Genomic DNA, 12723 nt, shown 5'->3' on the forward strand with positions numbered 1-12723 from the left:
AAACGGACATTCTCTCAGCTAAACGCGGCGCCTAACCACAAGATTTTCCACAAATCAACTAGCCGATTGCTGCAGGTCTCGCGAATTGCCAGCAAACAAACAAACAAAAACTGCACTAAAAGTGCTACTCACTCAAGCTAGACTCGCATGACAAGACACACGTGCACGTACTAATTACAAAGTTGCTCCTACACATGCCGGAAAACAATTGCACTTTCGTCACTCTAGTCATAAACGAGTGTTTCATAATTTGTATAAATGATATAATACTAACAGTCATCAGACTGAGCGATATATACTAGAAATGTAAGCTACAGTATCAATCAACTGTCATGGGCAAGGCAAGGCAATCTGACAGCAACGCCAACCTATCAATATCACTATTCTATTCTATTCTATAAGAGACCACATATTAGTTCAAACGTTGGTCTATCTACCGGCTCCTTGAGCCAACAACTTTGCATTATCTCATACAGATCATCCGGGCAACTGTCCAATTTTTCAAGAGCCCGACCATTCCCGATGGCTGTGATCACCTCGGCATTTGTCAGTCCTTCGTGTGGCTGTCTTGCTAACACAGTGACCTCCCACATGAATACACCAAACGACCAGACATCATTTTCCTTTGTGAATTCATCTCTAAAAACGGCTTCTGGAGACATCCACCGCAATGGGCGATACTGGCCAGACACAGCAGGCGTCTCGAGCACATAGTCGTCCTCGTATCCATCGACACAAAGACACAAGTCTGATATCTTTATCAATAGATGTCTGCTCACCAAACAATTCCTAGTGGCTACGTCCTTGTGAATACGATTGCGATCAGACAAGTACTGAAAGCCAGCGGCTGCCTGCCGTAGAAGCGAACTTTGATCAGACATTGTGAGATGCCCCTCTGACAAACGTATTTCTGTCAAGTACTTCTTTAAGTCACCCTGAAACAAAGAACAACGATAATGCCAAGTAACCACACTCACTACTGTGAAGGTCACCAAACAAAAAACCACTAGCAATTTTCTTACAGACACACCTATAAAACATGTACATTCAGTGACAAAAGCAGAACGGCATAGCTAATAGCCATGTCGTTCTTTCAGCATATGTACAGTGTACACTGATTCGCCTCAAAACTGAACGGTTGATTGCAAGGGCACAACATTTCGACAAAATTTGGGTGCCAACTGGCGTCTGTGCTCTAATTCTATGATATTCAGTTCTTTCTAAACATTGACCTTTGCTTATCTTGGTTGAAGTTGCCATACACACGTACATGCTACATTCCAAGTTTTGCTTACAGTTGATACACACAGCAGCATACTGCACGTCTCACTATTCTATAGTTTCCACCTACTAAGTGCAACAGCACAGACTCAGTTAGTGTAAGACTCCACCTTGTGCCACACTTGGCTTGATTACTGTGACAGAATTCAAAATTCCTCGACAATCAACCCATACAAGCCAGCTGACTCAAGTCTTCACGGTTTTGTGTGCCTATAGACCAACTGTAGGCTGTTTTAGGGTCGGTCAGTTGGCTTGTAAAAAAGGAAAAGAACCGCCCACGTACATTGTATCTGACAAACGAAGCTTTCCATTGACTGATTCGCACCTGACCTACCTTGCATGACACTAAAACTTTCCCACCCTGTTTGATGGCGACACTTGGCCAAGTGAACACAGAAGAAGCCGTGTACTAAAGAAATATGCATGCCTAAATTAATTAAGCCCAGTGACTTAATAACGTAATTCTATTTTTTGTTGGCAACAAAATTCTAGGTCCATCGAGCCCGTGAAACAACAAATCATGTTGACGTGGCTTTATCTCCTCGATAATGTTACAAATACATTTGTTGAGACTACACACAGTGCCACATTCAAGTTGCTCAACAATGAAACATGCCCTTTGCACACGCACATCGGATACATTCACCTCAGATTCCACACCACACACGCTTATCCTGATAGAATCCAAGTTTCTCAACAACAAAACCCACTCTCATTAATTAATTAAAATACTTAAACGAGTTTAGGTGCTACAGTGCAAGCAGTACATGAGATCCATTCAGCGTGTAAAATAGGATGGAGGGGGGATTGTATTGTGTTGTATGTAAAAGTCAGTGGTCACATTAGGCCTTTTCGCACTTGACACACATCAAACTGCATTCAATCGACTCTGCAGATGTGAATTGGATGCACACTGACCCAATTCATACTACAAAAATGCGTGCATGTGGTGTGTGTGCGCACGTGCGTGCGTGTGTGTGTGTGTGTGTGTGTGTGTGTGTGTGTGTGTGTGTGTGTGTGTGTGTGCATTAGAGCCCACGGTCATCATGGCTATCAGTCTCTTCGTGAAGAGACTTCTCTATCTTTGGTTACACTACGTCCATCTATGCAATAAGCACATGAAATGAAGATACACTCCTGCCTATACCGACATGAAGAGCTGCATGGGTAAGCGGTGCCACTTGCAGCAGCCGATGCATGTTGAATCCACTTCAAACCACCTCAGTATGTGGCATAACAATGCCCATAACGAATTAGGTGTCAAAACACCAATGGGCATTGTGTGCATTCAATGGGCTTTGGAGTCTAGTGTGAAAAGGCCTTTTACCATGTAGTGTGGCTTGACTACAGAGCAGTTAACACGCACTAATAATCCAGCAAAGAACTCGACTACGTCACTCACCTGATCCAAATTCTCTGTCACCATCAAATACGGCTGAAGCCTGGAAGTACAAACGCCAACAAGCCTCGCCACGCTTGCATGCTGCAGACTCTTTACTGCCATCACATCGGCCATAAATTTATCTCGACTGAACCCCTTCTCATGGAACTCCTTCACTAACACACTAACGGTGACAGAATTGTCACCTTTTGTCTTCTGTCTCTTCAACTCAGCCTTGTACACCGTCCAATACCAACCGGAACCGACCAAGCTGTTACTCCCTCTTTCCAACTGACTCCGCCCTATTTCGAATTCGCTGAGGGGCACATCATCAAGTGTAGCCACCTCGACGTCGCTGCTTGGACACGGTTTCGTGTCCCCTTTGCGTTGGCATCTTCGATAACACCATACACCGAGAGCCACCATCAGTACTATATACACGACCCCACACACTGCAACAACAACCACAATCGGTACCAAGTCGAGACCACCACCGCCGACTTCGTTTGCTAACACAGCAAACATGATATACAACCTTTGTGTACATAACACTCTCTACATAAACAGCTCACTCACATTTGTTAACGACCCTGTTGACAGTCACGTTAACCGACCTCATGGTGTCTCCGCCCGCGTTCGATGCGACACACCAGTATGTATTGGTATCAAACGTCTTGGCATTCTTTATCAACAGAGTGCCATTACCATAGTCAACAAAGCGACGAGCGGCAGACTGAGGGAGACCGGGCCACCCAGTCGCACGCCAAGTCCACGTAACGACATCCTCTGCTGATGTCACTTCGCATGCCAACTCGATATCCTCACGTTGGTTAGCAGTCACAACTTGAGACACAACAGTAATAACCGGCAGATCTAAACAGACAAATTCGTCACTAATAATTATAAACAGTGTGTGTGTGTGTGTGTGTGTGTGTGTGTGTGTGTGTGTGTGTGTGTGTGTGTGTGTGTGAGCTGGCATTGCTGAAATTGATGAATTGTGTGCGTGTGTGTGTGTGTGTGTGTGTGCGCGCGCGTGTGTGCGTGCGTGTGTGTGTGTGTGTGTGTGTGTGTGTGTGTGTGTGTGTGTGTGTGTGTGTGTGTGTGAGCTGGCATTGCTGAAATTGATGAATTGTGTGTGTGTGTGTGTATGTGTGTGCGTGTGTGTGTGTGCGTGTGCGTGTGTGTGTGTGCGTGCGCACGTGTGTGTGTGTGTGTGTGTGTGTGTGTGTGTGCGCACGCGCACACACGCGTGCATGCGTAAGGAACACTCACCAAAAACAATTAGTCTCGTTCGACTGTAAATCGTTGAATTCGTACTATCTCGAACCTCACAAACATAAAATCCGGAGTCCGACTTCTCAAAATTCACAATAGTCAACGTATTGCTTCCCGATTCGGTCGTCGACACGAGTCTCTTAATCGTGACATTGTTCCTCAACCAAGTGAAGGTAACCGGAGGATACGCCGACCATGCCTTACACAGCAGGCTGTGAGATTGGCGTCGACCGATGTAAAGTCTTGATGGAGGCTTCCCGCCGTGATCGAACCATAAAGACACAGCACCGGTCGGTTCTAGCACAAGACACTCAGACGGACAACAACAATTCACTGCTATACAATTGATTACCGAGTGTGGATACGATGGCTGTAGCATTAAAAGTCAATCCCTCCTCAAAGTCGGCTCGACACGTCCACGATCCACTGTCTTCTCGTTTCACCGCATTGATAACCAACGATCCATTAGAGTACGCCTGAATACGACCGGAAACATCGTTGCTGTATGTACGACTTCCGTGCATCCACGTGTACGTCACAGAAACGGGATTCAGCTGAATCTGACAATCCCACTTGAATGCGTTGAATAATCCCACGGTGACATCGTACGGCTTGTACGCAAATAAACCTATAAGATCACAAAGACAATTACCACTCGGTCCTATTACACTGGTGACACGATTTTACTTAAAATCTCCGTTCCTGAAAATACGGATGTTGGGGGGTCATCGGAAAATTCGTGAACGTTAAGCTTCCACGTAATATTCCGAGAGCCGGCCTCGTTTGATGCAACGCACTCGTATGTCCCCGAATCTTCCTTCATGCATGCGTCGATGAACAGCCCTCCCTCGTACTGAGTATACTTAAAAATGTGCAAACTGTTAGCCAAAAGTTCTCGTCCTTCGTACAACCATGTGACCGTTGGTTGTGGATACCCCTTAGGTGGAGAACACTCGAGACTAACACCGTCGCCATCGGGAACAGTCTTAACACCTCCACCCTTCATCAAGCCAATACCTAAAAATACATAAATTATATGTAATCACACTCGGTGACCTTGTCTCACAGTGAGCTCACGTGTAGTCGCTAGTTGAACGGTGACTGATCTCGACGTGCTGACATCTCTGCACGTGTAGTTTCCCACCTGCCCCTTGCCCACCTTCCTAAACTCCAGAAGACCGGATGCCTGACTGACGCTGATTCTCACGCTGCTATGCACCTTCTCGTCGCCTCTGAACCACTCGACACTACTCGAGCACTCTGACATGCACTTGAACGACACCGAACGACCCTTGGTCACAAATGCACGCGTCGGACTGACAACCAGTTGACACATAGACACAGTGGGTGTCCTGACCATATCTAAAATACAAAAGTGGGATATTTGTTATTGCTATGCCACACATGGTGTAAACAAAAATATAGAGAAAAAATAAAAATACTAGACCCAAGAGAAAGCTGTGGCAACCCCCTCTTTCCCCCTACTAACATATCGTATTTTCATCCATTCCATATATATAATCTGTGGAGTCTCTGCAGCTAACACTGTAGAGCAATTCTATTTCCCTTATGGAGGTGGAAAATGACAAATTCATAGCACATCCGAAAACCGAGGACACAAAGAAATGACCTCATTCCCATTCCAAGACTTCAACAATGATAACACAAAGTGATGTGTCACTTATTCTGAGCCGCTAATGGACACTGACTGAGGCAGACCAATGGTTAGCGTGCTACAAGCCTAACAAACACATCCGACCACCGGCCGACAAAAAAATAAATAAATAAATAAATTGACCTTCTAGAACCGATATGGTAGCGGATTTGCTGGAGCTTGATGCTGCAACACAAACATAAACTCCGGCATCCGAAACCTGCGCGTTCTTAATCCTCAATCTGTGCAGTCCCGCGCTGGGTACAAATCGAATTCGGTTGCTGGCGACGAGTTCGTGTCCGTCCTTTTGCCATCGAACGGTCGACGTCGACAGACTGACGGGCGGGCGGCACCGAAGCGTTGCCGTCGCTCCTGGCGTTACAGTCGCATCCGACGGGTCTTCGACAAACGCAGCGGGAAGACCTAGAACAACATTTGAATAATTAGAATCGCGATGACCACGCCCGTCTCCCAGCAGAACGGCGGAAAGTCAAGTAGAAAGATACACAGAAACGCACGAGTTTGCGAGTACACTCGGCAAGTCGGCACTATCGACACGTGCCCGTCCAGGTGTTCAATGTAGCAACACTGCATCCGCCAAAGTGTCCGATCCCCATGGGTATAGTCATATGTTACATACACATTGTAGATCCCGATTCCCATGGTATAGTCGTATGTCACATACACATCGTAGATCCCTATCCCCATGGGTATAGCCATATGTTACACACTGTACATCTACACATCCGGCAACAACAACCAGGACACTCACTACTCGCTCACCTCTCACGAAAGTCAATCGAGCGGAATGGCTATCCACGACGCGTGTGTCGTAGCTCACTGCCGAGCAGCGATATGTTCCCGAGTCTCGGGCTCGATTGGCCGACGCAATGCGCAGTATCGCCGTCGTCTGCGAGCCGTCTGGCGAATGCGACTCGCTCGTATTGAAGACAGGATCCTGGAGGTCGAGAAACGAGTCGTTTAGCTTCCAGACGATAAGTAGAGGGGAGTCGGTCACGTCGGGGCTGCGAGCCGCTGTGCAGGAGAACTCGACGACGTCGCCTTGTCGGGCCGTCACGTTTCTTGGATGTCGTATGATCTTGTCGGGCCTCAACGTTTCACCACACGACGTCAGCGCTGAAACGAGAGAATTAGAACTAAGTTGGGAGAGGGAGACACCTCGATGGTTGTATGTACACCGCTATCATTGCACCCACGATCGGTGTTTACAATCTCTAATCGAATCGCTGCTAAGAACGAGTACCGATGCATGTTTGTCTCACCTGTAAGCCATAACGCGTTCACCAAGAGCACGAGCAGCATCGTCGACCGTCCGTCGTCGATGCTCGTAGTCGACTTGTGGTCGATGAGAACAACAGACAGATGTAACTCGCGGTAGCTATATAGGCATGAATGAACCAATCACTACGATCAGAATATAATTAGGTTTACGCCCGACCAATCAGTGACGCGAGCGACACGTGCATCGCCCCTTGGGTTGAGACCAGAGACCTCCACCTGACTCACAGCTGCTTCAGTATATCACAGGCAATATCCGCTACACTACTAAAGCTATTGCTCGTCTTCATCTGTCGTAGGTTTATCCATTTCGAACAAAAAGTTACTGCATTTCTTCTCCAGCAGCCGTATAGCTCGAGATACGATGACTTCCGGAGGCATGGCACCCGTCGATTCGACCAAAACTGTAACACAACGAGACTGAGTTATTGTATAGGTATAGGTATGCGAATAGGGTCGCATAACGCTCGGAGCAATGCTTCACACGGCGCACGAAAGTGTTTACATGCATGCATGCGTAACGAGCGCTGTTGGCAATCACAAGCGGATCAGGTTAACACGAGGCGGGTGAGAAATGACGATAATTGGTCTCTCGAGACTACCCGAGAGGGCCAACTGGTACGAGGAAACGCGACGAGACTCACATATGAAGTGGTCGCGCACTCGATGCAGTCGCACGCAGTCCTTGAGATCCTACAAGAGTCGAATACCTTCTCACACAGTTGCGTAAATAAGCGACACCAAAGCGATGTTTACATCATGCCGTAGGACTTCCCTGCTGCACGTGTCCAACCGCGGATTGACCACTTTAGCTCGTTTGACTCCTGAAAACGAAACTCGATGCAACAACTGGATACACACACCCAACAAACATACGCACCATTGACTTCCTCAATCTCTATTACTCCAGAAGAGAAGCACTTGGACAGTCGTTCTGCCTTGTCTCCTTCGACAATTGACGTTAACACGATTTCTGGAAGTAGACGGTAGGAAGCGGTGCCTTGCGGACAGATATGTGAGTTTTTAATAGGATACAAAGGTCTAACAATAACACTGCCTAACAGACTGGCGAAAACTTGGCATGATCTTGTGCGATTCCCTTGAAGCAGTGAACCTTCATGTTTATTTCCTATTGAATAAATCTACTGCACAAAAAGCATCAGGTGTCCATGCTCAGGACTACCTACCTGCCCAGGTCTCAGTTTGGCGATCAGAATGTCATCATGGACTGGTCTGATCTCGTTAGGACTGAACTAGATAAATAAATTCAACATGACTATTCAGTAAGGGAGAGGAATTTCCCAAGGCAATGTTACCATTTCAGCTTGTCTGCCAATGGGACACCATTTTAGGTCAGCAGATGTCACTAACAAAATGTAGGTGCGTTAATTTAGATGGTTAGAAAATGTGGTAAAGCAGCAGTTGTGCACATCCTGTAAAGGTCACTAATAGGTGGACCACCTTGGCAATACATTAGAGGCCTTACAGTGGCCTTATAGGCCAGTGGTCAAGATGGTAATTCATAAGAGAGTCAGCATGCACATTGACATGCGTAGCAGTTGGGAATTCTTGCAATTTTGCTGCATAACCACATTGTGACTGTCTCAAATGCTGAATGCATATTTAAACAGTTTGATGCGCATGCGCAGTAAAAGCAGGTAGCAATAATAGTTCAGTCAACGTAGAGAACGAATACACGTTGATAGCATGCAAGCATTATACATTACGTACCATTAGAATGAAGATACAGATCGGTCGGATCTGTTGCCGTTTTCGAAGCTCGTGAATTCTTACTGCACTTGACATTCAAAGTAAACGCAATCATATCCTTCTCTCCACCATCTGTTGCTAAAACATTGTTAGCAAATTCAAAAATCACAATGGTTAATTAATCACCGAACTGCACCTCTGCTATTGTTTGACGGGAACTCAAACTTTTCTGGATCGGCATATATTGGAATAAGACCAAGTCTGTGAGCAAGAACCTGTACGACAGCAGCAAGTCAACAACACAAAACGACAGAATGACACAAACACACAAATTTCTCTTCAAGATACATTGGAGCCTCTAGACATGTCTTTCATACATGCTAGCTACATACATATCACATCTATCAAGGTCTGAACATGAACCCATTCCAAATTCAATTGAAAGTGCAAGAAGCAAATTGCTGCTAGGAACTTAGTATCTAAGTATCTGATTTCGGAGAAACCTTCACTGCAGGGGCGGTGGAACAGAGGGCACAGGGGGCAATCGCCCCTCCAATACTGGGCGCTATGTCATTCATAGACTTTGTTGTGACAAACACAGTCAAGTGCTATTAAAGTTATTTAATAGAAGATGAGGATGATTTAGTCCTGCTTTCTTGCTGGCAATGCTCAAAAGTTTAGTTTTAACCATCTCAGTGTTCTCATTCTATAAGCATGTATGTATGCAGTCAAAATGATAACAATTTGAGTTTGAATCAACCCTAGAAAAAGCAATAAAAACAGTGCCAGTTATCAGTAGGTTTAGCATGCAGTTGCTTGGGCCATCACCCGTTTACTTCAAGATGACAAGATAATGTATCAAGCCAAGCACGTTTCATCCTTTCCTTCCACTGATAAAACATTGCACTGCTCCCCATGCACCATTCATTCAATCATAACAATACATGAAGACACTACAATCATGACAATGAAATTTCTCTACTAACAGTGTCCATTGCAAACTGTTATGTCATTCATTCATTCATACCCTACCCAGCTGACAAAACCAACATGTGGCTAATAAGAATGCACTCTGTTGGGAAATTGTTTGTCAAGCATGCTAACCTAATTAAATAACATAATTCATCCCTGGGAAGTAGGGAAATGATAACAATTCATAAAAGGAAGTCTAACATGTACCAAAAATGTATTCCTATTACTACTAACCCTAAAAAGCATCCATTCCTGGGTGTTTGTTCAGTAAACATGAACCACCAAATAAATGTGGTTTCTTCATGACAACATCCTCATTACACACAGAGTAATGCATGCAATGAAGACTGGCATATGTGCATGTTGTACACTGATAATTTGCTTGTCAAGACAAACAGGCCATCAAATCACAAGCTGTGCCTCCTCAATGTAATTAGCACCACAGCAGCTTGCACTCATTCATCATGTTGCTTACACTCCATAATCCCATTTAAGCCTCACTTTCTGACAGCACTCAACTGCAGTATGTACATTCATCACCCTATCAGATAATTAATTAAAGAGATGGAAACCCTGTCTGGCACCAACACCAAAGAGATGCATTTTCCTCCCATAGAAACGGGGACCAACATAAACAATTAATAAACCCATGACCACACATAGGAAGCTAGCAAAAAATTGATTACAGACAGGCTATGGTGACTTATACCCTTTCTGGATATGACTATAAGTTGGACATTGCCCTGGTTCAAAAAAAAAACAAAAAAACATGGCACCAAATGCATACAGAAAACTACAAACATACATTTGTACCTTCAACTATGTCTTTCTTAGTTATCATAATTACTTATTACCCACCTAAGATAACAAGTTGATGCACCTTTCTGTTAATTAATTAATTAAAACTTATTAAACATATAAACATTCATACTGAATTGAAGACAGTCGAGTGAAAAAATTACAGTGTAAACAAGAGTGTAAAAATGAATGGCTATCTAATGTGTCAATCATCAAAGAACAAGCAGACAAGGACAAGCAGACATAGACTACAGACAAACAGACAAACAAGACAAAATAATCATTATTGGAAAGTCGCCATATGAAAGTACTGTCCCACATTGACAATTCCAGCAATGTGATACCCACCCTACTGCACTAGCCCTTCAACAACTGTGTTTGCACTATGGCCTACCGTATTTCTCCATTAAACGATGCCCTCGTTTAACCCCACAGCTGAAAGTACAGATAAAATATAAACACCGGCCTCAAATAAACGTCACATTTCAAGGAATTCCAATATATCTACCAAGATGTATTGCTCCAAGTTTGAAGGAAAGATCGGAGGCGTGTGTGAGTCAACATTTCTTTAGACTACCAGGCAGGATACTGTTTGATCGCATTACGTCTCAAAGTGTGAAATGTGTACACCAGTATGATACGTGTTGTGCTCTTGAAAAGATATCAAACATACAGTGTGTACACGTACACACTCCTAAAGCACAGACAGGGAGAGCCTTTAGCAAATAAACTCTGCCCTTGAATAAACGACGCCCTTGTTTAAACACTGCAGTGAAACCATAGCTAAGAATAAATGCCACAGTGTTAAGAAATACGGTATACCAACAACATTTCGTTGTGAATAAAACAAATATCTCACCACTGTAACATAGATTGCCAGACAAAATGTCTTTTTAAATAAGTAGAACAAGTCTCCCTTTGTAACATACAACTGATGTTTGCAGTGTTAATTAACTTCAAAAAGCGTTTGAATATGCATGTCAACAATTAATTAGCTCTTCAATGCATTTCCATAACAAATCTGCAATAAACAAAATGCAGCACAAATAAAATTTCATTTTTCTACTACTACAACCAGAACCTCTTCTACACCAACTTGAAATATAGCATTCTTTCAACTGGCATCCTTACCAATACAGTCGCGTGTCACTTATCTGACGTTCACTTATCCGACAGTTTAAGCTTGTCACGTGGGTGATCACGTGGCTGGTCAGTTGCGTTAGTTTACGTACATGTACATCCACATGCATGTCAGTTGTTTCTTGAAACAAGTTTGAGAGTGAGTTCAAGCGTTTCTTCTCGTTGTATTCTACATTCATCTACATCTACATTCATTCTACATCTACATTTCAGTATAACTAATGTGGAAAAAATGCCGTCTAATATGAACAACAGTTGAGTTTGTACTAGCTTCAGGTATCCAACAGGGGTCTGGTTCCAAGGGGGTCGATCCGATAAGTGACATGCGACTGTATGTAAACAACAAGCTACAATATGTCTATATCCCTATACTAGTGGTGTAAGTAAGTTATACTCATGAAAGTAGCCACATCTTTCTGAAGTTGAGCAATTGAAGTTATGGGTTTCAACATTTAAAGATCAGGCTTAGAAGACCCTAATGATATATTGAGTCACACAAATATCAAACCTTTATTAAACCATGATCTAAATTAACAACCACTACACAACATACAAATAAATAAAGTGCAAGTATACAATTGTTCATATTTCATCTGATTCGAAAGCCATCTCACCTCGTCCTGTATGACAGATGTATTGTTGAACATGTAGACTTTTTCTATTGCCATTGTTGGCACCTACACAAATCATCCATGCTAGTTGTGCGATTTTATGTACTTTCTGCTTCATTCACCTCCGCTAAAAGAATTCTTCTAAATGCGTTAGCGAGAGAGGCATCTATTCCAACCATGTCAAACTCCATTTCATTATCAGTAAGATGAATAATATTAACACGAAATTTCTACATCAAAATAATTCGTATTGATGACAATTCATTAGAGTGATTTACTATTTACCTTTTTAAATTTCTCTAGGCTCCAAGAATCATCATATCCAACGTAGTTGCCCGGATAATCTGTAGTGCTAGCCTGCAACAAGTTACAACTTAACAAGTGCATAGTTTTCTACGTCCATATATCGCATTTAATCAGTACTCACATTTTCGACGTTGTGAGATTTTAGTTCGATGCGAGTCCGAATTTCATCCATTTTTCTAGCCATGGCTGTTTAGATACGGGCATCTACAGAAAGCCTCGCGTAGCCGGACCATCTCCCACGTGTACTCATCTCCGGTTCAGAGAATAAACACACACATTTTCAGAGAATAGACACA

At 43.7% G+C, this 12723-nt stretch overlaps 2 protein-coding genes across 4 annotated transcripts; both read right to left on the reverse strand.

The window, feature by feature from the left end:
* Positions 1-224: 224 nt before the first annotated feature.
* Positions 225-7038, reverse strand: LOC134180495 (inactive tyrosine-protein kinase 7-like). Its single transcript, XM_062647661.1, has 10 exons — positions 6875-7038; positions 6375-6728; positions 5736-6014; positions 5015-5299; positions 4625-4954; positions 4290-4565; positions 3935-4234; positions 3239-3535; positions 2684-3171; positions 225-935 (listed from the first exon to the last, which is right to left on the reverse strand). Exons 1-10 carry the CDS (start codon positions 6912-6914, stop codon positions 396-398), a joined length of 3189 nt encoding a protein of 1062 aa, XP_062503645.1. The 5' UTR covers positions 6915-7038; the 3' UTR covers positions 225-395.
* Positions 7039-7084: 46 nt separating this feature from the next.
* On the reverse strand, positions 7085-12657 carry LOC134180497 (DNA-directed RNA polymerases I and III subunit RPAC1-like). 3 transcript variants are annotated; one of them, XM_062647664.1, is made up of 13 exons: positions 12549-12656; positions 12407-12478; positions 12244-12351; positions 12125-12187; positions 8797-8875; positions 8622-8732; positions 8207-8256; positions 8078-8143; positions 7953-8019; positions 7771-7890; positions 7647-7714; positions 7535-7583; positions 7085-7294 (listed from the first exon to the last, which is right to left on the reverse strand). In XM_062647664.1, exons 1-13 carry the CDS (start codon positions 12609-12611, stop codon positions 7164-7166), a joined length of 1047 nt encoding a protein of 348 aa, XP_062503648.1. In that variant the 5' UTR covers positions 12612-12656; the 3' UTR covers positions 7085-7163. The 3 variants fall into 3 exon arrangements, with proteins under 3 accessions (XP_062503648.1, XP_062503647.1, XP_062503649.1); XM_062647663.1 differs by having other exon boundaries at positions 8622-8738; XM_062647665.1 differs by lacking the exon at positions 7535-7583 and having other exon boundaries at positions 7182-7294; positions 7601-7714; positions 8622-8738; positions 12549-12657.
* Between the last annotated feature and the right edge of the window lie 66 nt (positions 12658-12723).

Source organism: Corticium candelabrum, chromosome 5, assembly GCF_963422355.1.
Source record: "Corticium candelabrum chromosome 5, ooCorCand1.1, whole genome shotgun sequence".
NCBI classification, from domain to species: Eukaryota; Metazoa; Porifera; class Homoscleromorpha; order Homosclerophorida; family Plakinidae; genus Corticium; species Corticium candelabrum.

Excerpts from the sequence above, each read along its gene's own strand:
- LOC134180495 (XM_062647661.1), bottom strand. The coding sequence starts at position 6,914 with ATGCTGCTCGTGCTCTTGGTGAACGCGTTATGGCTTACAG. Across the intron at positions 5,300-5,735 it reads TACCATATCGGTTCTAGAAG|ATATGGTCAGGACACCCACT; the intron begins GTCAATTTATTT and ends TTTGTATTTTAG. Across the intron at positions 3,536-3,934 it reads AACGAGACTAATTGTTTTTG|ATCTGCCGGTTATTACTGTT; the intron begins GTGAGTGTTCCT and ends TTGTCTGTTTAG.
- LOC134180497 (XM_062647663.1), bottom strand. The coding sequence starts at position 12,611 with ATGGCTAGAAAAATGGATGAAATTCGGACTCGCATCGAACTAAAATCT. Across the intron at positions 12,352-12,406 it reads GCCTAGAGAAATTTAAAAAG|AAATTTCGTGTTAATATTAT; the intron begins GTAAATAGTAAA and ends ATTTTGATGTAG. Across the intron at positions 8,739-8,796 it reads CCCGTCAAACAATAGCAGAG|CAACAGATGGTGGAGAGAAG; the intron begins GTGCAGTTCGGT and ends ACAATGTTTTAG.